The following is a 25,624-nucleotide window of genomic DNA, read 5'->3' on the forward strand; positions in this document are numbered from 1 at the left end:
AGGTAATTTATTACTCACTGGTCCTGGAGGAAGTACCTGGTGCACCTTAAGGGTCTGTAATGGGAAAAAAATCAAGAGAAAGAATCAAGACCTGTGGCACATGACTTTATTAAGATTTGTGGGTGGAGTGCTTTGGGGTTATTGGTCTAAGTCTGATTGATCAATTCAAATAAAAAAGCAGGGTTTTGGTAAGCCCCGGGGTGGGGGTTCTTACCTAAGGAGCATGTAAAGGAAAGGCTCTGGGAGTTAAGGGAGACTGTTGACTGCAAGGACATTTGAGGGAGTCATCTCAGGAGCTTACATTTACTTGTGACTCTGCTGGCAGTTACCTAGGGCATGTGCCTGCATGAGGAGCTAGTGTTGATCCAGGTGACTGCAGGCTGCTTAGCCAAACAAAATGGATTCCAAGCAACAAAACCATGGGGTCGCTTAGCTAAAGTCTTTACGCTGAGGAACAGGCAGCACAGAAACTCTCTTCCTGAATGAACCACCAATGAGTTTCTGACTTTGGGAGAAGAAAAAGCACTTCAGCCTTAGGGAAGTACTAGATATCAGAACTGAGGCAAAATTTCAGTTTGAAGTCATTGAAAGATCACTGGACACCCGAAATAGGTACTTTGACTGTTCTTCCTGACACTCGGGTAGAATTTACTTGGGAGAGGGAAATGGCTGAGAAGTGTGATATGCATTTAAATTTTACTCTAATTAAATTTAATTTGCTCATTTATAATTTCACGTATGAAAAGTATATTTTGAAAGACTTGGTTTGGTAAGGCAGATAGAGAAGAGTACTGAAGAGGTTTTGTTTATTTGTTTTACTGTTTTTTGCCTTTGGCAAAAGTTCCACGAGTACTAATTTCATCTGTAAGTGAAAAGTATTTATTATTAGGCCCCAGGCTCACATAAATACAGCAGCAGAAGTTTAAGAAACAAAGTAAAATCATTTTGATAGGTTTCAACAGATTTTTCCCCCTAATTCCACTCACATGATTTATACCCATGAGGTTTAGAAACTAAACAAGAATGTCAAGTTTTGGAATTATTTGGGGTGTGAATCTCTCAAATGAAAATTGAGGAAAACATTATTAAAGGCCTATGAGAAAAGTATAATGCGTTTAAATAGCACAAATGAAACAGTAAGCAGGGTCTCACACTGAGAAACAAGGTTAGTGAAAATTAAGTGAACACCAAAACTCAGGAAGTCGAAATTCCTAATTGGGATTTTTGTGGCTAACTGTGTGGGGAATGGAGTATTGTTGATATTAGGACAAGGTAAAAGCCAAGTGCAAAACTCAGGATACATATACCATGATTCATCATTACTTGAGTAGTAATATGCATGTACTGAATCCCAACAGTTCAAGGAGCATGTTAGTTAATTAGTTACCTTCTATGTTGAAGGAACTTATATACTACCTGATTGTTTGACAATATTATGAAACATAGTATCTAGGTTTCTCACTGTGCAACATGGCAGAAAAAACAGATCACAGTGTTCTTATGAATGCTGTTTCTGTACTCAGATATATAACCACATCTATATTCATTCCAACACTTCAGGAATCCAAAGTAAAGCAAATGTGCCATTTAAACAATAACAATTGAAGCACCCACACACTGAAGTACACTTATGCAATAGCAGCTTCACAAATGGAGAAATGGTGGCTGGGAGAAATGAGTTCTATAGAAACTGAAACACGCAGCTGCAAGCCAGAGGATTTTGCTTTATTTCTTCCCTATTCTCACCTCCACCAGCCACCGAATTTGGTTTGTTTAATGACATGTAATTTAAAGAGATACTTAGGAGATAAAAATAAGAAGACCTAAAGAAATTTTTGGAGGCAATATGGAGAAGGATGAACCAAGAAAAAGAAATTTAGCACTTGGTACTTGCATATAAGTACATTTCAGTAAATGATTTTGGAAGGCATTATTGAATATAAACATAAATTCATTAAGTATATGAACAGTGGATGAACTAAGCTACATATGATTCTGGTTTAGATGACTGAGGGAAGAAATATCAGCCAGGCTGTGCCATAAGACAAGGAATACAGAAGAAAAGAGGGATTTATGTTAAATTTGAGGTTCCTATTATATTGTTAACTATATTACCAATATATTACATATTATGTTACATCATTTTTGTTATTTATTTTAATATTTTAGTACTTAAATTTTAAATATTTGTATATATTTTATATTTTTGTTTCATTTTATTATTAATTATATATTAACACCCTTTTTGCATGTATATTTAAATATTTATGTTTTGCTTTAAAAAAAAAGTTGTTCAACGCTAACATTTAACTCCATGGATACTTGTCCCTTGGTTTATTAGAGTAATTCTGGAATATTTGATGAGAATTGCTTACAGTTTTTTTTAATAATTTAGACAAGAAGTAAAATCAAATATCATTCTTTTGAAGATGCATAATAGATATTACTGTAGGAATGGCATGAACTAGAACTGACAGTGCTTGAAACCATCATTTATAAATAATCACTTCTTGTTGGAAACATTGGAAACTGTAAAAATCAGCCTGAGAAAAATTAAACAAAATGGTCCACGTAAAATAAAACTAACATGTAGCAGCACAATTTGTTAGTGAGTAAAATGTGACTGAAGGTTTAAGGTTCTTGTGAAAATTTAATCTATAAAGTTTGAATCGAGAAAATTTGCTTTGGTAGACAAAACTCAAAATCGAAAGTATAACAATATCTTTACAGTCCAAAAATAATTGTACTGTCTTCATGGTAAAATTTAAAACAGAAGTAACTGTTCCAGATGAAAATAATTTAAATAAAATACAATTAAAAATTATAAATGGCTCAACAGTGCACTAGAAGAAACTGAACTAGAAATCAGTTAACAAAGTTTGCTCTGGGAAATACTTGATTAACAGTAATTCATCTAGGTTAAATCTTTGTGGCTAAGGTTGTTTGTAGAGACAGCCTCAAAACCCCGTTGGGGGTCAGTGTGGTGAGGCCAAAACAGCAGAGTCAACACATCCCACTTAACAGCAGGATGTGGGTGGAGAGCTCTGGCAAGAGAGAGAGAGAGAGAGAGCGAGTGAGCGAGCGCATGCTGAAGTAGAGACCCAAGTCTGGGAGTCTCTAACAAGCACGTAAAAGTTAAAGCCATGGGAATGGATGAGCTCTTTCAGGCAAGAAGTGGACAGAGATTGGACCCTAGTGCTTAGTGGGCAAATAAAAGGTAGAGCTTTGTGATGTGATAATGAAAAAGAGGATGATGATTACATTTTGTCTTTCAAGGCTACACTCTCCCAGGTAGCAATATTTAGCACTGGCTTTAATATTTTTAAACTCTTCTAAGTTATAGCCTGTCTCCATATGCAATAAACATGGGAAATTTTGAAACTGAAATTGTGCATTTCAGAGTATATGCATAACAATCCTATTGTCCTGATGCCCAGATGTCAGCTTAAGTGTGGTCTCAATGTATGATATTTTGGACCATATTAAACATCTACTTGTCTTACTTTTATTGCCTGTAAAAAGCAATTTAGTCTGTTTATCTTTTAGTTCTTTGATAGAATAAAGCTCTTCTGGATGCCTGCAAAACACCAGCCAGATTTCATATATCTAAGGCATGTACCCCTTCGAAAAGTCCATCTCTTCACAGTGATTCAGATGAGCTGCCTTGGCCTTTTGTGGATAATCAAAGTTTCAAGAGCCGCTATTGTCTTTCCCATGATGGTATGAAACTTCTAAGTCAACTTTTTTTCTCCTCCTGACTTTCTGTTCTCTTTGGAAACACATATGACTGAAATTGGAACAAGTCATTTTGAACAATTATGGGAAGTCATGATGTAAACTTTAGCTGCTAAAGCTAGTGACTAAGATAGGATTTGGGATTATATATGAATTTCAGGGATGTATATTAGTTTTGTCTCTATCATACTAAATATTCGTAGTGGTTTGAATTAACTGAAGTTGTGTAGAAGAATGTAAAATTTCAAAAGGTAACATGAAAGATATACTAGCAAATCCAAAAAACAAGGGGGATTTTCTAAAATTAAATTTTATTAAATATTTCAGATAAATTTCAAATACTTCCAAAAGTATAGCAAATTTGAATGACTATAAATTAAAATACTATCAGCATAGCTGATAGTTTAATGTTCATCTAAAATAATGCAAACTATTAACTACATCTATTGAAGAAACAGTCAAATATATTTTGTAGGTTTTTCTTTTTTTCTGAGACAGTTTCTTTAAATGACTCCTTTACTGGATAAAATGAGAGCTATTATTCTGGGGATGTGGTAAGAAAAGGAAATGAAGGATGCAAAAAGACAATGTTTATTATACACACGTGTCTTCAAGTGTCACTTTGATCTCAGTCTTAATTGAAATTAACTCGTTTCCACCAAAAAAAAAAAAAAAAAGCAACAAAGCTACCTCTCACCTCTCCCATTTTTATTTTTTCCCTGTTATAAATTATTTTATTATTTGCTTTAGGTGTTAGCTCTGGTATTTGTAAGGAAACTGATGGACTTTTTGTTTACGAAACGGGAACTCAGCTGGTTGGATGATTTAATGCCTGAGAGTAAGAAAAAGAAACTAGAAGATGCTGAAAAAGAAGTAAGTCAGAACAAAATCAGTATCTTACAAAGAGAAGCAAATGAAACACTCGCATAGTAACCACTCCTTGCAAAACCAAATCGTTGTGTTTATCTTTAGATGGTTAATGGTTACTAAAAACCACAGGTGGACTATTAATGTTTGGAAGATTAATGCTTAAAATCATAAATTTGAAACTTGAACACAGAGAGAACACAGGTCTTATGTGAGAAAACCAAACCCTTGTGAAGTATGCAAATACTTTGTACTTCATTATCCAAATTGTGAGGTTTACTTTTCTTTTCCCTCCCTTGTGGATAGCAGAACCTTATTGATGCTTACGTATTTCCAAGTTATGGTCCCACAATGGTTGCTTTTTGATTGAATATGTGAGAAGGAAGGAAAGAGACAGTATTCTTATTGGTATTTTTTTTAATTTTTTATTTTTTTATAAACATGTATTTTTATCCCCAGGGGTACAGGTCTGTGAATCACCAGGTTTACACACTTCACAGCACTCACCAAAGCACATACCCTCCCCAATGTCCATAACCCCACCCCCCTTCTCACAACCCCCCTCCCCCCAGCAACCCTCAGTTTGTTTTGTAAGATTAAGAGTCACTTATGGTTTGTCTCCCTCCCAATCCCATCTTGTTTCATTGATTCTTCTCCTACCCACTTAAGCCCCCATGTTGCATCACCACTTCCTCATATCAGGGAGATCATAGGATAGTTGTCTTTCTCTGCTTGACTTATTTCGCTAAGCATGATACGCTCTAGTTCCATCCATGTTGTCGCAAATGGCAAGATTTCATTTCTTTTGATGGCTGCATAGTATTCCATTGTGTATATATACCACATCTTCTTTATCCATTCATCTGTTGATGGACATCTAGGTTCTTTCCATAGTTTGGCTATTGTGGACATTGCTGCTATAAACATTCGGGTGGTATTTTTTAGAGAACAAAGTTTTAATGGCAAGATTCTAATTCTAATCAAAAGATTAAATTAGGGCACCTGGGTGGCTCAGTGGGTTAAGCCTCTGCCTTCGGCTCAGGTCATGATCTCAGGGTCCTGGGATTGAGTCCTGCATCAGGCTCTCTGCTCAGCAGGGAGCCTGCTTCCCCCACTCTGCCTGCCTCTCTGCCTACTTGTGATTTCTCTCTCTGTGTGTCAAATAAATAAATAAAATCTTTAAAAAAAAAAGATAAAATTAGTTATTTTTGAAATAGAGGAAATGGTTATGATCTGATCTGCTTTCAAAGTGCTTCAAGATTGAGTAAATGTAGTTTGAGAAAATTTGGGGATTTAATTACTTCCGTGAATTCCTGATCTATCCTATTCTGTTTTATGCATAAAGATGATTTGTTTTAACTTTTATGGCATATTTAAAGTTCGTGTGTAAGTCTAGGTCTCCTTTGAAGGCTAGTAACCATAATATTTTAAAGAAGTGCTTAAAAGTTTCTATAAAAACTATGAAGAGTCTAACTGGGAAAAAAAAAAAAAAAAGACCTGTATACTGTTTACTGAAACAATTGAGTCCATAGGTTGTAAAATATAAGAACAACATTTCCATGTGAATAGAAATGAAGATGAAAGAAAATATTTGGTGAAAATTCTTTCTACTTTTCCTTCATCTACAAGGTGGTCTGTACATATGCTATTTCCTGTCTACAGCACAGTTTCTCAAATTGTGGATATATTCCTCTCTCCTTAGGGGAATTCGTTTGCAAACTCTTCAATGGTTCTAGCTTTTACTCAGTCATTAGGTGAAGTCAGGTTAGGCCACAAAGTCTAATGAAATTTCTCCTCAGATGTTTTTACAAATATGGCTATCTAATACGTGACTGGCTGGCATTCTTTTACTTTTCAGTGGTGACCCATCACTGACAGAGGATTCCCACGTTAGAGATGATCATGTTAGTGTATTTTATATATACATGTTTACATCATGATGATGTATTGATCATAATGCTGTATCTTAATTTTGCATAATTATTTCAATTTTCCAAAATAATGAAGAAATACTTAGAAACATATTTTTAGTAATATTATTACAACATTAAAAATATGATCTCATAAAATTATCATTATTTCTTTATTTTTCTGTTTGACATACTTAAGTATGAGATATTTTTAAAAATAAATATTTTAAAATAATTTTTTAAAAATATTTTTATATTAATATTAATATAAATATTTATATTTAAAATATTTTAAATAAATATTTTAAAAATTTTTAAATAATATTTTAAAAAATACCTTAACTAGGGTATTTCTTTTTAGGGCTTTAGTAAAGGTTTTATCTCCTCCTCTGATACCATTCAAGAAGAATATGACAGAATTTGGCATACATTAAATGTAAATAAGATGGACAGTGGAATAAAAATTCTGCAGGTTTAAGTTATCCATACTTGATGTAATTAAAATTATGCAGGTTAAGAAATCCTCAAGAAAGTTGAAATTCCAAGGAAGACAATTTTGAATATAAAACTCATTGACCGTGTCCCTTCAGTCTTTCTGATAATGAGAACACTTTAAATGTACTAAGGCAGTAACTTATAAATGTTATCTTGCTTTATTTTCATGCGTTGGTTCCCTGTTTAAATGTCTCTACTACTTCCCTAGAATAAGTTAGCAAGAGCCCTAGCTGTATAATCGTCCCTTTCACAGCATTCTCCTTAGGTCATATCCATACCATGGAACACTCTTTCCCTTCCACAATTTCATAAAATGAAAAATGGTGTGTATATATAACATACTATGTTTAATATTCTTCCCTTGTAAGAAAAATTTTAGATTCTCCCTTTATATGTCTATGAAATATGAGAGAACAAATTTGATAGTAATCATAAATTTATTCACATCTCTCATTTCCATTGCCCAGAAGCACTTCTGAGGTTGTGTATGTATGGTACATGTGTGTGTCCCAGATGTTCCATTTTGAAATTTATTAATCTTAGATAGGCAGAGACCCTATTCAATAAGCTTCTAACTTTTTTATGTCATAGATCCACTGTACTCCAATGGGTGTTTACTGTTTTTTGATTATGAAGATATATATTTTAGAAGTAATCAAATACTACTAAATTTCCTAGAATTCATGTTTTCCAAAAGGATGCAAGCATAGATTAAAAATTTATAGAGGCAAATTTACCACCGTGTCCTTCAAAGTTGAGTCTAAGAAAAAGTAGGGGAAAATCCCTTGCAATACCTCAATCAGGCAGCTTTAAAAATCTGTGATAGATTAATGTGATAACGCTTACGTGTGAATCCCAGCATGTGGAAAGAAACAAGAGAATCAATAATAAAATGTGGACACAATTCATTATTGAACATTTAAATATAGTTCTGACCAGTGCAAAGAAAGATAATTCTCCTTCTGACAACTGGAGAAAGAAAAAGTTTAAAGATGTTCACTTTCTAACTTGGAATTAGTTACTAAAAGCGCATGATCAGTATAGCGAATGGGATGATTTAAGAAAGATTGCACTAGATCTTAAATCCTTGTTGGTTTTTTATTTGGTCACCCAGATCTCAGTATTTCATTATCTTGAGGCTCTGGACTCCAGTGATGGATGTGATCTTGTGACTGTAGCGTCTTATATGAAGGCCCAGTCTTCTATGAAATTGTGCATTCAGGTGGTAAATGGACAAGTTCTCCAGAAATGCTGCATTTCTGCAATTGCTCAGATTAATTGAGTAACTTTGATTGTGATCTGGAAAGATGGTAAATAGCAGAAAATGTTCAGCTCCCTGAGACTCGAATTTAAAGTAGGCTCACCTCTTGTCCTTTCGATGATAGTTACAAGCTTGTACCTTTATCCTCCTGGGTTTTCTTATCAGTAGCCCACTTCTGGTCTTATGGCATTGAGAAAACATTAGTTTGACCTTAAAATTCAATAATGAGTTAAGCAGAATAAATAGCTACACAGGCCAGTCCAAGGTCGCAGAGCTTCTGTTCCAAATTTTCATGTACTTCATGCATATGCATATGCATATGCTTCAGTTTTTAGAAAGAAAGGATTATAATCAGGATAGAAATGAATATTGGAACCCTGACATTTTGCACATTGCTCTGTGTAAAGGGAAGACTGCAGAATCAAATTCTGGATGTCCAAATGTGCTCAGAGTACCAACATGCTTTCCTTCCTACTTAAATATTCTCTAGGACATTGTACACATTTGACAAAAGGGCTGCTGTTAAAAGCAGAAAGCCCCAGCAGAATGTTTGCTCCTGGGTGTGTGGGGGTAGAAGGCAGTTAATGTTAGATAAATCCTGGAAATTGAGCTCTGGACAGTGATCATGATATTGACACTTTCTGGTTTACGGAGGTTCACTTCAACATATATGCTATGGGAGAAAACAAAAAGAAGCAAAAGAGACTTATGATCTGTATGAAGAAGGATCACGAGTAAGGCAAGAAGATGCAAAAGTAAACTAAGAATAAGTGCAATTAATGCAATTAAATTACAGAGGTCTTACTGCTAAGAAAGATGAGAATTAGTTATGGATGGGGGAAGCATGGTCTAATTACTACAGAGGCAAACGCTATTTCTAACTGAATCTTAGAGTAAGGCGAGCGTAATCTTCATCAAGCGGTGATTTTCAAAGTGTAGTTCTAGGACCTTTGTTGCATCAGTCAACACCTGGCAACTTGTTAGAAATGCAAATTCTTATACCACATTCCAGACTTATTGAATCAAAACTCTGTGGCTAGACCTAGAAATCAGTGTTAACGAGACCTCCAACTCCTTCTGACACATGTTAAAATTTGAAATAAGACCTTTTCTAAAACCACAGTATCTGTATCTCCAGAATATAATCTTCTAAATCCAAGCTACTCTATCAAAAGTTCTGTGTCTTATAAAAATTTTGATAAGTCACTTGGAGATATCGAATCAAATGTTCTGATAAAAACATGCCACATCAAGTTATTTATTTGAATTCTATGTAGACTCCTCCTTCTCTCCATTTTTCCTTGTTTAGCTTTCATTGTTAAAGTGATTAGTTGTACGTACTGGTTCTTCTATCTCCTGGAAATTTTAATACGTCCCTCTTAGACACATCACATTTTATGGCTTCCAGAGTACTGTGTGTGTGCGGGGGTGGGGTGTGTTTAACATTTGCAGCATTATCTTTTATACCAATAATCAAAGAAGAAAGTGGTCTGAGTTCTATGGACTTTGTTTTCCTCTTGGATAAAATAAATGGGTCAAACTTGATTGCTGAAGTCCCTTTCATTTTTTTAAGATTCATGAATTCTAAAATTGCTGAATATTTTCTGTAATACTCTAACCGTCTTTGTGAACATTGGCTTTCTGCTGTTGTTCAGACCTTGAGCTATTTGAGAGTTCCTACATAGATACAGATTTTACCTGAGAAGTGGGTATAGTAACAGACGCTACCTATTTCACTAAAGGTAGAGCATTTGTCATGATAGATGAATGATCTTTTATGCTATCACAAATTATAATTCAGATCCATACTTCCTACTAATCAAAACACACCACAATTTTTTTTTAAAAAGACCACGTTTATTTACTTGAGAGCGTGAACATGTGTGTAAGAGAGAGCAGTGGGGGGAGGGGCAGCAGGAGAGGGAGAAGCAGACTCCCCCCTGAGCAGGGAGCCCAACACAATGTAAGGACACAAGGCTCATCGCAGGACCCTGGGATCATGACCTGAGCTGGAAGACAGACACTTAGCTGGTTGAGCCAACCAGGCGCCCCAAAACACACCACAATGTAACTCCAATTTTATTTTTCACTGAGCACAGGCCTTTGTCTCTAGCTGGGCTAGTTGTTATTGTCCTATTTGTTTCTATTTTTTATTCTTAGCCTACATTGTTTCTAGAGTTTCTTCCTGTCTTCTACCAAACTGATCAAATAAGACTGGCTCAGATACTACTTCCTCTCTTCCTGTATTTTGTGCAGTGATCCTTCTTGTCTATCCTCTGAGAGAATAGTGTATGTCTTTTCATTGCTATGTCACCAGTACCTGGTGGACTACTATCATGTAGATTATGCTCAATACATATTTGATAAATGGGTTCGTGAGTAGGCTCCTGGACAATTCACTGTGCGCCTAGCCCATAATGTGTGCTGAGTGTTTTGAGTGCCATTGATTTGATTTCTTTTTTTTAAGCCTCAGTTTTCCTGCCTTTTACTAGATATAACATTAACTATCCTTCACTTATGTAGTATCTGAAAAATGCTTTGGCTGTCTTAATTAAAAGATGGCATTCGAATCACAGCATGAGTAGTCTTCTAGTCAAATTGGTGAAATCCTTCAAATGTTCTTGGGTAAACTTGGATCATCATTCTTTAACATCTTCACCACACTGTAGAACTCAGTGTATTTTCGATGGACCCCGTGTAAATGAAGTGCTACATGGAGCTCATTTTCAGGTCCTTCTGACTTATAAACTGATGGATACCCAGTTAGCTTTGTGCTCTCACTCTTTTTCCTGTATGATTGAGATAAACTAGGTTGTCATTGTCGTGACGGCCAATGCCTGATTTGACTGTTCCTCCCCAGAAAGTCTCAGATTTTTGGCTTCCTCACAGTGCTGCCTGGGATGCAGCCGGCCCTCCATCCCTGAGCTCTGGGGCCCACCCAGCTTCCTTCTGGCACTGAAGGCAGCGGCTGCTCCGCCACCCTTCTCTTCAGATAAGCATGGCTTGGAAATGCTATCTTTAGAGGTGATGAGTTTTTGTTTGGATAGAATTATGACTAGTATAAAGCCCACACATGCTAACAAGCCACAGAGTGCAAAATAATTATTGAAAGCAATTTGAGAGAAAAGTGGAAAATCATCTGAGGAAAAAACAAAATTGTTCCCAAAGCTTTGGTCCAATTTTTTGCTGTTACGTTGAATCTTGAGCCTTCATTTTCCGCTGCCGGGTCACCTCAGCACTGATGGCAGTGTTCTTCTCTCTCTCTCACTCACTCTTTTTTATTTATTTTTTAAAATTTTACTCTTTATTGAACCTTTTGACGTGCCTTCTTGACATTTTATTCCAAGTTGGTCAGAAATATACTATATACCAATCTTACTTTCCAGTGGACTACCAAGAAAAGCGTTGCCTTTTGCTTTTATCTTGGTTTTACCTAAATAGCATTTGGGATCACTGAATGTTTTCTCTTTATGTCCCTCCATGTGTATTAAGGTAATGTTTTCTGTAGAAAAAGTAAACTTTTTTACCTGAAAGAATACATATGCTCAGTCCGTGGCCTCAATGTTGTACTTATAAGTCAATATGACATATGTATTATGTTCCATATATAGTGACTAACCCATTTGCAAGGCATGCTTTATTCCAGGCTGCAGATGAGCTCTGCTCAAATGCTAAAATGTGTAATTTCAAACCAATGATACTGTCTACTCATTTTGAATTAGTTTTAATAGTACTGCCAATGATACGAGAAATAGTCTTAATATACATGAAATACATGTTAATAAAGTATATCATCTGGTATCTATAATTACATGTATGTTTTTTGACACTTTTATTTTATTTTATTTCATAAAAGGAAAAATATTCTTGAAGGACAACAGAGAAAAAGAATAGAATTAGTTCCTATAATATAAAGTGCTAACTAACAGGTGCCATTCTTACCACAGCATATAAATGTAACAAAGTGTTTGTGTTTGACCAGGGCAGGAACTTACAAGAGAAGAGCAGCAGAGTCATGCAGTTCCCTGAACTTTCCATTATTACACAGCACAGTCTGGCCATAGATAACTGTAGGCAGCGTGGTTAAAGTCCCGGCAGAGGGAAGCCTGCTTTGGTCAGTAGGTTGGATGTGGACAGAGAGCACTCCAAGAGTGAAAATGAGACCTGCCCCCACATTACATTTTATATTCATAGGTTAGCCAACAGGCTCTAGAAAATACTGTTTCTCTAAGTAACAAGAAATACAGCAAGGACTCTTCAGAGGCGGCATGCAAGTTAAGGCCAATGCCTGGATGGTGGTAAGAATGGCCTTTACTGTCAGAAATGACATCAGCCAAAGGTCATGTCTTTCCGGAAGCTGATTTAAATCAGTCAAGCTATGGTTAAGCTCCTAAAAGACAAATGAGCCTCCAGGGTCATCCTATTTTCTCTAGCTCTTCATCTCTAACTTCAGGTTCCATTTTTGATATTACACAAGGAATAGGATCTTGCCATCAGTGACAATACAGATGCACCTAGAGGGTAGTATGCTAAGTGAAACGTCAGACTAAGACAGACAGATGCCATAAATTCTGATTGATTCTGATGATTTTACTCATACATGGAATCTAAAAAGCAAGACAAATGAATAAACAAACAAAAAGCAGAATCAGAACTATAAATACAGAAAACAAACTGATGGTTGCCAGAGGGAAGTGGTGTTGGGGGATGGGCAAAATCTAAGACAGGGAGTGGAAGATACAGGCTCTTGGTTATGGAATGAATAAGTCACAGAATAAAAGGCACCACAGAGGGAACATAGTCAATGGGATTGTCATAGTGTTGTATGGTGACAGGGGGTAGCTACACTTGTGGGCAGAGCAAAGCGTATAGAGATGTAGAATCACTATGTGTACACCTTGTGTGTCAGTTACACTAAAAGAATACATTAAATAAATAAAAGTCCATTTCTGGAGATAGAACTAATGATTCTAACATTTTTAAATGGCCCCAAATCGTTCTCTGAACTTGAGTGTTGCTAATTGACCCATTTGAAAATAAATGCTTTATATAAGAGCTATAATCTATAGATAACTAAATTTTTTTGGTGCATGGAAAAAAGTTGATAACATTATTGAAAACTAAACCAGGACATTTCAATATGGTAGGAAAAGATTATCTGTATCTTAAAGATATGGTTTTAAAGTGTTCTATATGAAGAAATGAATATATGAAGTATTTCTACCTTTTGGGGATGGGTAGGATATTGTGGTTGTAAGAAGAAATCTGAGGCATAAAACAAAAGCCCAAGATGTGTCTGGTGGAAAACACACCTGTGTTTTTGTCCATACAGAAAGGTGACATCTCAGAAAAAGTCTCTAGAGCAGTTGTTCTCAAAGTGTAATCTTTAGACCAGCATAATCAGCATCACCTGGAAACTTACTAGAAACATAAATTCTTGGGCCCTACTCCAGACCTACTGAATCAGAGATTCTGGAGGTGGGGCCTCACAATCTGTATTTTTTTCAAAGCTCTCTAGGTGATTCTGATGTAAAATAAAGCTTGAGAACCACGGTGCTAAATATATCTCTCATTCCCTTCTGACAGAGCATTCTGGGATTGTAATTTAAACCTTATAACAATGAAAACAATTACACTGTCCGTATGTTTTTCCTTTTAAAATTTGGATTATTTAAAAAAAAATCTGCTTGGAAATTAACCACGTTTTACATTGAGTGACATGAAGGAGATTGTTGTTAGCATTTAAATTACTTTGTGGTATGAGACTCTCATTAATTACTTATGTTCTTGGTAGCTGGTGCTTTATTGAAAGGACCTGTGCTAGCATTAATAAATGCAAACAAAATGGAAGGTCCTCAGGTTAATGAGATAGTGAAACATTAATCTGTGTTTCTTCTTTAATGTAAAATGGAGACTCATCAGGTTCACTTTATATATTTTACATTTGTCTTTCCAGGAAGAACAAAGTATGCTAGCTATGGAAGAGGAGGGCACGGTGCAGCTCCCGTTGGAAGGGCACTATAGGTAAGATATACACATAAAAGCTTTAAGTCATGGAATGTGTTCTTATATGCTTAAGACTTTCCTACTGTGTGGATTCCTGCAAAGATTTGTTGAAGCTGTGTTAGAGTAGAAAGAACTGAAACTAGGAGTTAGATTACCCTGTCCTAGTACTAAGTTCTGACCCTAATAACTGTGTGAGTATAAACCAGTAGCTTAAAATGAAGGGGGAGGGGCAGCAGGAAACCTTGTTTGTAGTCTTTTCTTCTCATATTTTATAATGGATACAAGAACATTGTACTGCTCTCTTTCTTAACCTTGAAAAGTAGTAGTTGAAGATGGGTTGAGATTTGATGCCAGAATACATGAGCTAGGTAGGTATTCACTAAATTGATCCCAGGTAAATGTTTGAACTCTGGAAGGTTACCCCTAAAATATGGCATTGCCAAAGAGATGATCTATTTCTTGAGTTAGAAGATTCAGTTTTACCAGTCATTTTAGGAAATATTTATGTAACTCTCCAAAATATGTTATTCTTCTTTAGACACAACAACATGCAAAAGAATCCAAACTCCTATGCATTATAATAAAGACCTATGAAAGTATTTGGCCAAAAGTTGTCTGTATGCATATGAGACTAATATACAGTCTCAAAGTGCTTAAGGATAATTTAAGGCCATGCCAGTAAAAAAAGGAGAGAAAATTTTTCTCTGAGGAGAAAATTTACCATACTATTGACCAAAAAATTAGAATCTTCTAGATCTTCAGGGTGTGCTGTAAAACCACATTCCCTAGGTTTTTAAAATATAATCATCTATCACATAATCATGGAAAGTCATTTTATCTTTTTTCAAGCCCTACTCAAGTTTTAAAATCCTGTTGATTGTTTTGTCGAATCAATATATTCCCACATGTATGTTGTAGAAACTTAGTCTCATGTGGTACCCCTCTTGGAAAGATGTTTTGGTTAGATGTATTTCCATCCTGCATTCCAGTGTGGAGGCTCACACTGCATGCTGCCATATTAAAGAATCTAAGGGGTGCTGCATTTTTTTAAAGTGTAATTTTATTTAATCCAGCACTTTCTTTCTAAAAAAAAAATTTTTTTTAATTTCTTTTCAATGTGCCAGAATTCATTGTCTACATACCACACCCAATGTTCCATGCAGTACGTGCCTTCCATAATACCCACCACCATGCTCACCCAACTTCCCACCCCTTGCCCCTTCAAAACCCTCAGATTGTTTTTCAGAGTCTATAACTTTCTAAACTCTTTTGCTTACAAGACTCATTGTCATATAATATCATGAAAAACATGTGTTCATACAACATTTTTGGGAAACTGGTTGATCTCATGCTTTGAGTCACTAAGGGCTGCTGGATTTGAGGAACTAAAGAATGTATTTCTAAACTGGAAAGTGAGGGAGCCTGTGAGACCCAAGGGTTTGCTCCAGACCTTTGGTGTCCCTCTTAAAAGTCTTACTTGTTTCCCTCTGTGAACAACCACCAGTGAGGGTCATGTGAGGTCAGCCTAGGATTTCTCTAGAACATGTTTTTTTTTTCCCCCTTCATAGCAGGCTATCTTTTCCACGTGTAGTAAGAAGAGTGCTGTTTTCTCACTAGAAACTTTCTTCGACTTGGCCTGTGATTTATCTCTGCTGCTATTTGGTTGTGTTTCTAGCCCTGGGAATATTTTAGAGAGTTCTGAATGTCACCTATAATTGGTGTCATTTTAAAATGCAAGTAAAGCGCCCGACATTGTACGTGTCCTGATATTGTAGGCTCCCCTAGTCATTTGGAAAGACTTCTGCCAAATACACAGACTGCCTTCATTTATTCAACAAATACTTGTTGAGTGGGTACCAAGTGTCAGGCCCTGTTTGAGTCTTGGGCAAACAGTCACAGATGAATGGTCAAGAAACCTTTTCTCATAAGACTTATGTTCAAGTGGAATAGATCGAGATAGGGGAGGCAGAAAATGACCAAATTAACAAGGAATAGAGTACAGTACTTTAGATGGTGAAAGTGTAGTGAAAACAAAAAGCAAAAAAGGGTAAGTGTATTCTGAGGGGATAGAAATAGAAATTTTAAATAGAGTCGTCAGCGAAGACCTCTCTGAGTAAGTGACATTTAAACAAAGGAGAGAAAGAGTTGTACCATGTAAAGGATCGTCATGAGTAGAAGGAAGAACAAGTACAAGGCCCTGAGGCAGTAGCTAGCCTGTAGTATTCCAGAACAGTCAGGAGACCTTTGCATTGTGGCTGGAGAGGAAGGAGCAGGGTTGTGATGGCAGGAGATGGAGTTGGACGATGAGGACGGGGTCAAAGCCTATGGTCCATCTACTAGGCTCTTTCTGAGTGAGTGAGAGGCACTGTTGATTTGATTTTGATTTTTCATAGATTTTTAAAAGTAATTATGAGAATATTCCTTATCTTTTTAACTATCAAGAAATAGTGTACTAAGGCACAAGACTGTCCTATATATAGTATCTGTTTCTAGACAACTGCAGTTACTTATTTAATTTTTTAAATTTCATTTTGGGTAAATATCTAGAGATGATCCATCTGTGATCAATATTTCTGATGAAATGTCAAAGACTGCCTTGTGGAGGAACCTTCTGATGACAGCTGATAACTCGAAAGATAAGGAGTCAAGCTTTCCTTCTAAAAGGTTTGGATTCCAAAGTGATGTGAATTTGTATTGATCCCAACCCTTTTATGACGTGAATCCATTAGCAAAAGAATAGTAATTGTTTCCATTGAATTTAGATCTAATATATTTCAGGAAGTTCTTTTTTAAAAGTAGGCAAAAATTATAATAGGTACATTTGTCAGTTTGTTTTTCAACATCTCCCTTTCAAATTAAAAGCTCACTCCAAAACTATGACAGTGGGGAAAACAATGTTATAAATGACTCCCAATGCATGGCATTTTTGGACATTCATTTGGTCTACTCTTTTGCAGTAAGATTCCATTACATTCCTTCATCACCCACCTTCCAGGACCCTCTTAGATGTCTGACCTCATTTTGCACTCCCCCTTGTCCTTTCTGAAACCCTATGTGCATGTGAATGGTTATTTCTTATTTAGTATATTTCCAGGCCCCTATTCCAACCCCCTGAAAATCTTTCCTAAATTCCTTATTCTGAAACTTTCAGCTCCAGAAAGTTCTATGGATTCTTATTTCTCTGTATACAAGCAACTCCCATAGTTGTAGATGCTAAGTTTTAAATGCATGCTGGGGGAGGAGTGTGACCTTAAATATCAAGAGTCATCACATGATTTCCATCGAATTTTCCAGAATTAGTAAATAAGGGTTCAAACCACCCAGGCTTCTTAGTTGCTGATCTGAAGAAAAATCTCTGTGTTATGTTAATAGCATAAGAGTGATTGAGGGATTTGGGACAGTGTTTAATTATTAACTTCCTTTATTTTCATGACCTTAAATTAACTTTTTCTACTTAATTTTTATATTACATTTTTGTCATAAGCTCCCCTTCCTAATCACTCTAGAAGCTGATTCCCCAAAGGTAAGATCCTCTCCCTCAAACCTATTCCTTGGTTGTATTTCCTTATGTTAAATGGTGTCTTCTAGAAACCTGGTCAGCCTATGTTCTCTATGTTTTTGGGAGGCAAAAGGCATGGAGAGTCTTGGGCTTAGATCTAGTATCAGACTGAGTGTTTATGGTATTCCTAGAACTACTCAACTCTCTAAGAAAGTTTGAAACTTGAGTGAACTTTTTTCCCCACATGATTTATACAAATGCATCCTATATAAATCAACAAATCTCATAGAACTATATTAGTAATGACATCAAATTTCTATATTGGAAAAAGAAAATTTATCCTTTGAATTAAGGAAATTGCCAAAGCTGGGAGCTTCCATCTCTGCACCCCATGCTTCCAAACCATTAAACTTTATCTGGCTTCACGAGAAATAATTTGGAAATGAGGGCTCAGAAAAGATAATTACATTAGACTACAGAATCTCTTGTTGCTGGTTTTTGTCACCCCAAATGGCATGCTGTTTTTCAGTGTCATCTCTGTCCCAAAAAGACAAACAGTAGACGTGCAGAGTCTTCAGAAATCTGGGAATTAGTCATCTCTCTCTCTCTCTCTCCTCTCTCTTTTTCTCTCTTTCCCACCCCCCTCCCCTCCCTGACCCCACAGACAACTACCTCTAACACCCAAGAGGTTAGTTAAAGTTAGTAGGCTCCCTCAGACTTTTGATCGATGTCTTCTGTCTTTAACAGGCTTTAAATTCTTCATGTATTTCTTTGCTTGGTTCAAGCAGAAATAATATTTTATTCTAAATCGTTCTTTATATCCCTTTCCCAAAGATCCTTTCCACAGTCTGATAGAGTCATCCTCACAGTAACTCTGTTTTGGTAGAAGTCTTGGAAGAAAATCAGAGTTAGGAGAAGGGTAATTTCTCAAACCCATTGGAATATGTGTTTGTGGACTCTTTCACATTAAAGATACGGCATTTCTCTGATTCTTTAAAAAATGGGAACTCCAGGTTTATGAGCTCCAAATAAACTGTCAGCCATGGGAATATGTGGACAATTTGAGACAACCAAACTTACAGATACTGTTCTTCCTGCACTAAATGGATCCAGAATACAAACACTTCTTGGTTTCTGTTGTTTCAAGCAAAAAAATTTTATGTCATGATATTTTAGGTACTCCTTAAAGTAAATAGTAAAGTTAAATGATGCTTTTCATCAGAAATCCTTAGCTGTTTTTAAGCAACACAATGTGCCTTAAGCAGGTCCAGTTTTGTTAAGACCATCCTTTATAATTTGATATAATCACTCGTTTCTTACTCTTTGAACATACGTTACCACTAACATGAGACTCAAACTATTGTGCATGGAAGTTTACCTTAGATGTGATGAAATCTGTAGCTTTCCATGTGAAAATATCTATTGGTTCATGGCTAATGTCTTTTATCTTCGTAACAGTGGAAACTGGCAGAAAAAGTGTGGCTTCCACAAATCCTAAAACCACCCACACTAATGACAATACCCTCCCCAAAGCCATTGCCTTTCTCATGGTGTGTTTGTTGAATGCATTGAAATGTGATGACCAGGAACTCTAAAAATTTTCTGCCTGCTAGAGTATCTGTTGGCAAACAAAATAAAAACAAAACAAAAACCTAAAGACCAGGTTACCAGGGTCTGTATCTCTTGAGACCTAAGCTGGCTTCCTGACAGTTTTTGGCCCCTGACCCCCACCCCGTAATCCATCCTGTCCCTTGCTATTGGTCCTGCATGCCTGTCAAAGCATCAGAGAAGCCTAGGTATTTTTCCTTAGTGGAGTTTGGAACAGCAGTTGTATTTTCTCCATCATTTCATTCACTTCTCACTGCTAAAAATGTCTTATCCAGTCTGACCGAAAGAAGGATCTAAGAACTAATTGCAAATTTGACCACATCTGTAGGATGTCTAATTTGATCCTTGTTCAGCAGTGTAATGCATACATGTGACAAGCTCCTCTGTGGCTTATTGAATTGGATTGGCAGAAATAGGTCCTCATTAAAAACCACATTGCATGAGAATAGAATTGCTATGTTTTATAAAACTGACACACAAGATTGACATTTCTTGGGAAGGTAGCCGGCAACATTGGGAAAAACAGCCCTTGATTTTTGCCCTGGTGGAGGCTGAGGCTAGGCTCTGCGGCCACCTTTTCTGCTCTCCTCTAGCTACCCACTTCTTATATCCCAGATTCTCCTTCTTTGCTCTGATTTCCTAGGCTGATGCCCTCTCGTGACTGCTTGGTAAATGTTGTTCATAACAACTATTTTTGGTGTGATTGAAACATAACAGTTTCATGGATTGCTTGGCAACATGAAGGTAACAGGTCATGTTCTGCTGTCTCCTGAAATATTATTTCCTTATATTTTAAATTGTAACTCCTTGAAGGGCAGGGCACTGTCTCATCTACCTTTTATCCCTAGGTTTTGCAGAGGAGCTAGTATGTAATAGATATGTTATATATGTCCATTGTCATAGCTATCATAGATATGACACATAGTTGATAAAAAGAAGTAGTATGTTTGTTACAATGAAAATTTAGAATGGATTGGAATCCAGAAAAATGAACATCACTAGAAATAAAGAGAGGAATAGGCATACAGTAAGAAGGTAGGTTCAAGTCAATCATATTTTTCATGGAAATCTTGACCTGGTTATAAAATTTCTGCTTCGTAGTTTGTTGAAATCTAATCTGATACCCAAACCACTGGTTTTAAAGAGGGGGGAAAACCCCCACCCTGGTTATTTCATTGATTATTGTTTATAACCAAATAACCAGCATGACCAAAGCAGGACATCGGGACAAAGCAAATCTGTGAATTAAGTCAACATTCTGAATCTTTTCTCACTGCTCGGTGACTAATAGTGCCATTGGGAATGTGCTGGTTTCTAAAAAAGTGTTGGAGCAGAACATCGTGCTCACAGGAGCCGTGTCTGTGTGGAGAGTCCTGTATGTCTCCATCTCTACAGTCTCCTACAGAGATCATCTTTTATTCTATTTTCATTATAATTGAGAACACCAGCCTCAGAATTCTGGCATTTGAGCTGTAAGAGAATTTAGGGACCGCATAGTCCCAAACTAATTTACAGATGAGGAAACCAAGTCCCAGAGAGATTAAATAACCAGTCCAAGGTCCCACAGCTCTTCCTTGGCTTTTGGGACCTGAATGGAACCTACCAGTTTCCATTTCGGGCTTCCTCAGCTGCCCCCATGCTGCCCTTTCTCGCTGGCTTTGTGTGGGAGCCAGGTAAAGCCCAAGGGAAAGTTAATTTGGAAAGTAGGGTAGCAGACACTTGTCATATGAAAGGCACTTAAAGTAGAAGAAAGTGAGTCATGCAGATAGGGGAGTTAAAAATACAGAGTTAAGGCTCTCAACACATCATGTGCACACTGTCATCTCTTCTCGTGGAAGGAGAAAAGAAAAGGGAGAAAAGTTGCTTTGCTCTGACCTGTAAGTAGTGTGTGCTGAGAAGTGTGGCAGGCGTACACGCGGGTGCCATAGACACTCGCTCACACCAGCTCTCAGCGCTGGCGGCGTGCCACAGATGGCAGAAGCTCGGGCACGTCTTACCTGATGGTGCCGGGTGGCGGTGACAACTGAGAAGGGCTGTTTCTAGCTTGAATTGGAGGAAAAACAATTTTAAAAACACACTCGTAGAATGTGTCTAAGTTATTGACCACTAAGAAAGCTGTGCAGGAGGCCGCGTGGAAAAAAAAAAAAAAGGTTTTAACTGTCACTTGATTACTTTGAGAAGAGTTAGAAAACCGAGGGTTTCCCCACCACCAACTATTTCATAAATTTATATTTAGGGACAAAGTTAGCAGTAAAAACGGGTGGGCTCCTCTGGCTCAGGGCCCTAGGTGGCAGGGAGGGACACAGGAGGCCGCAGGCGTGGCAGGCTCTGCCGGTGCTGGGGAAGTCGTTGGGGAGTGAGCACGTCTGCCCCTCGGGAAGCGTGTATTTCTTGCTGGGAGCTTCTCGCTTGTGAGCATGTTATTAGGACTTCTCCACGAAAAGTGTTAACACGAGAGTAAGAAGAGTGTCCATTGGATAACTATTGAAAAAAAGCATAGACAATGATGGTAGAGTCTTATCACCAGCTTGCCCGTCCCCTAAGGTTAATTGGAGAACAGACAAAACGGAAGTCACTTGGGAACGAGTTGATTCTGGAGGGAGTGAGGTGATGAGGCAGGCCAGGATGACGGTTAGTCTGCGCAGGTGTTTGGAGGGTGGGGTGTGGGGACAGGCACGTCCTCTCGAGCAGCGGAGATATGTCTGTCCTGCTGACCACAACACAGAGTTCACCAGAGATCAGGACCCAGCGTGGGCACAAAGGATGAATCCCTCGCAGCGAGCCCTGAGCTTCGTCCCACAGCATCTCATTGGTGTTCCCGTGGTCAGTGCTTTCTCATTTCCGCACTGGCATTTTCAGCCACCAACACTAATTCTTCTGGCCAAATGAGGACGATGGCATCGATTCTGCATGCTTCTGGAACTGTTTTAAAATGTCTGGTTTTTGTTTCTTAGTTCCTGTTTTTTTTGTTTTGTTTTCTTTTGAATTTCCCCCTTCCTGCAGTTCTTGGTTTCTACCTCCCGGAGTGCAGAGGTTTTTAATTGTTGCTATCTATCCACGCTTCGCAGCATGAAAGTGCAATGCTCAGGGCCCGTGTGGTGCTTTGGGGTTGATGGGTTTTGTGTGTGAGCAAGCAGATCTCACAGTAGCCGCGCAGGATTGCAGTAATAAATGTCTCCTTTTCTCCCCCCCTGTAGCATTGAAAGCCGAAAAGAGAAGAAAGCTGACTCAGGGAAAGGTGTTGACAGGGAGACGTGTCTATGACTTGATCTTCAATTTATTTTTTACATATATATGAGAAGAGTGCCACAATTATTAATAAAACTGCTTTGATCATGTATTGTAAATTCTGTCTCTCATCCCAAATCCACCTTCATACTGTAAGTAGTGCAATACTTGTTTCATTTCTGTGTTTAAACTTCTGAACAGTGAGACACCCTCGTGAGCATATACACTAGTTAATGCAAGAATCTCTGTGTTCCTTGCTGTATGTTAGACATTTGTCAACACTGGATTCTCATGATTAGTTTTATGAGAGCAATAGCTTTCTTAAAGAGATGTCATATTTACCTAGTTTGTATTTTCCTACTTTAGTGACCTGAAGCTACCTGATAATTTCATTCAGAAGAATTTTGAAAGGTAGACTTACTCCTTTTTATTTTTTATAGCTTAGCATTAGTGACTTATTTCAAAAGACCCAAATCAAAAAGTTAGTTTGGAAACATTTTTTAATAATTGTATTTATGCATATCCTTGATTTACTATGATACATTTAATACTTAAGAGTTTATATGTAACTAAAACTTAAAGTCATTTGAAAAAAATATATAGAAACCTGTTCACAATTTGTTGAAAAGAATCAGAAACTAACGCAGAGTCAGGTAGTGTCTGCTTAACAATTCAAGTTGTGATTTATACCATCAAACACTAGGCTCGTAGGAAATGCTTCAGGAAAACTTTGTAAGTTTTGTGAGATTTTCATTATAAACCTTTATCAGAAATATCCCGTTAAATTTCTCTCCTGTTTAAAACAAATGTTTCCCAAATAAACTTATTCTATACACAGCTGTGGAAGGCCACATGGTGAGTCCTTGTACATGAAATTTCACTTCTGTGTAGTTTTTCTGCTGCTCAAGGTCCAGTACTGCTTAATGCTGCTTCTGAATCATGTTCTAACGTTAGGCTGACAGGTCTCCAACTATATTTTTCTCTTCTGCAAAGCTCTTTTCCACTTTTTAATTGAATGCATGTTGTAGAAAAATAGTCTTTTCAATGAATATTTCAGATTCTGTTCGAGAAGATTCTGTAGATATTTCAGTCCATATGAAAACATCCATTTTTACTAAGCTTGCACAAGAGGAAGGAAAGTTAAGAATTTTTGAGCATTACTAAAAATATGGTATTTCATTTCATTTTAGATAATGTGAAGTTAATAAAGATGGAATCTTGTAGTGCTCTCATTTCCTAAGTATGACCGGTGATCATCAATCTTATGATCTGCAGTGTCCAATTTTACAATGATTCAGCGCCCCATGGCTTCTCTAAACTATTAAGTACATATTTTGTGTGTAAGTGCACATGAAAAGTGAAAAAAAAAAATTCTCTTGTGATCAAGCTTATGAGGGAAATAAAAAACCCCAACAAAGCCTCCATTAGACTCACATTTTGATATTTCTGAAAACTCCCCTGACAATCTTTTAAGGAGCCATTTCTTTCATGGAATGTAAACCTAAAAACTATAAGAATAATTTGCAGCTAATATAGTTTGTGTTTATAAATGCCAAGGAAAAATACAGAAGCTTTCCATTCCAAGTGTGTTGCCTTTGTGTGTTTTATAATACAGATACCATATTGTAGACAACCCCATTGTTGTATGATTTAGACTAGCTGTACAGCCAGTCAGTCCCCAAAGCAGCCTCCTAGTGTTTTAATATATTAATAACTGTTCTGTTACAAATGATCATAGTGAATTAAAACCTTCACATGATCACTTATTTGAATAAGCAATCATACCCAATGAAATTCTGTATTTCTGAGTATTTTTATAGTCATTTTGTTCTTGTGTGAATTTTAATGCTATCTCTATGTTAATCCTAATATTTTGAAATCATATAAAATATAAGAAAAAATGTAGTGTTATATATTTCCTCCTAATTTCAGATTCCTGGTCAAAATTACTGAATATCTTGAATGTAATTTATTGCAAAGTTCAAGTAATGTGTAAATGTGACTAGGATATTGTGTTTTTCACAACTAAGAAATGTTATGTGGAAATAAATATTTATCCTAATTAATTTCCTTGCACATTTTAAATTGTGATGAAAGTGTCTTGTCTTTCTTCTCTTTAGTGTTAATCAGTAAATCAATGTAGAACATTTTAACTGAATATAATATTTATATTTAAACACCCCTGTTAAGAAAATTTGGTGATGTAATGTTTCAAGAGTACTCAGACAATTTGAAGTTTATGAAAAGAATATTATGAGGGGTATAGTAGGATATTTCTCTTCATTTTCTGAGGAAATTAGCGACTTGGGTGCAAATGGCATTGCTCCCAAGACTAGCAAAATCTTCCAAGGTCATTAGTAGGATTTCCCGTAAGTAGAACTCCTTAGACTTCTGTTTTTCCGCCCTACCCCCATCACCCACCATGGGAAAAGCATTTCCTAAAATTTATCTGCTCCCTCTTTGTTACTCTGGGTCACATGGGACCCATAAATATTCTTTTATAGACATCTAGCAGTACGTTATGGAGGTAATTACATTCAGAACTCTAACGTACAGGTTAGAATTTTTTCTTTTGCCCCATGTGTTTGCTTTATAATTCCTACCATTTAACAGCCTTTGATATTGGGAAGTTTCTTCCTAAATTTAATCTGAATATCTCCTTGGTATTTTTAAAATCCACAGCTTAATAGAAACTTGCCACTGACAGTTCACAAGCAACTTGTCTTTCAACGCTATCCCTAGATCTGTTAGGATTTTTCTTGGCTCTTCAAAGTGTGGCTCCTTCCTTCCTTCCTTTTTCCTGTCTGGACCTCCATTCCTGTTTAACTTTAGCTGTTCACTCCTGGTCACTTGACCATTTTATGATTACTTCAAGATTGATACCCAAATGTTCTAATAAGTATCTTGTACATTCATTCATTGAAATGAAATAAGATTTACAAGCACTTGAAGATTTGATGAGAGTAATTTGGATATAATGGTTCTCTGACTATCTCTTTGGAAAGGGTACTTGCC

General features: G+C 36.7%; 1 protein-coding gene across 1 annotated transcript in view; it reads left to right on the forward strand.

Moving 5' to 3' along the window:
* SLC4A10 (solute carrier family 4 member 10) overlaps positions 1 to 24,675 on the forward strand; it is a 419,861-nt gene extending 395,186 nt beyond the window's left edge. Inside the window, 5 exon segments of the mRNA XM_032355736.1 lie at positions 3,547 to 3,720; positions 4,486 to 4,608; positions 14,225 to 14,292; positions 16,822 to 16,938; positions 22,579 to 24,675. Coding sequence (XP_032211627.1) covers positions 3,547 to 3,720; positions 4,486 to 4,608; positions 14,225 to 14,292; positions 16,822 to 16,938; positions 22,579 to 22,645 — 549 coding nt within the window. The 3' untranslated portion in view covers positions 22,646 to 24,675.
* Positions 24,676 to 25,624: the final 949 nt, after the last annotated feature.

This window comes from Mustela erminea, chromosome 8, assembly GCF_009829155.1.
Source record: "Mustela erminea isolate mMusErm1 chromosome 8, mMusErm1.Pri, whole genome shotgun sequence".
Classification (NCBI taxonomy): Eukaryota; Metazoa; Chordata; class Mammalia; order Carnivora; family Mustelidae; genus Mustela; species Mustela erminea.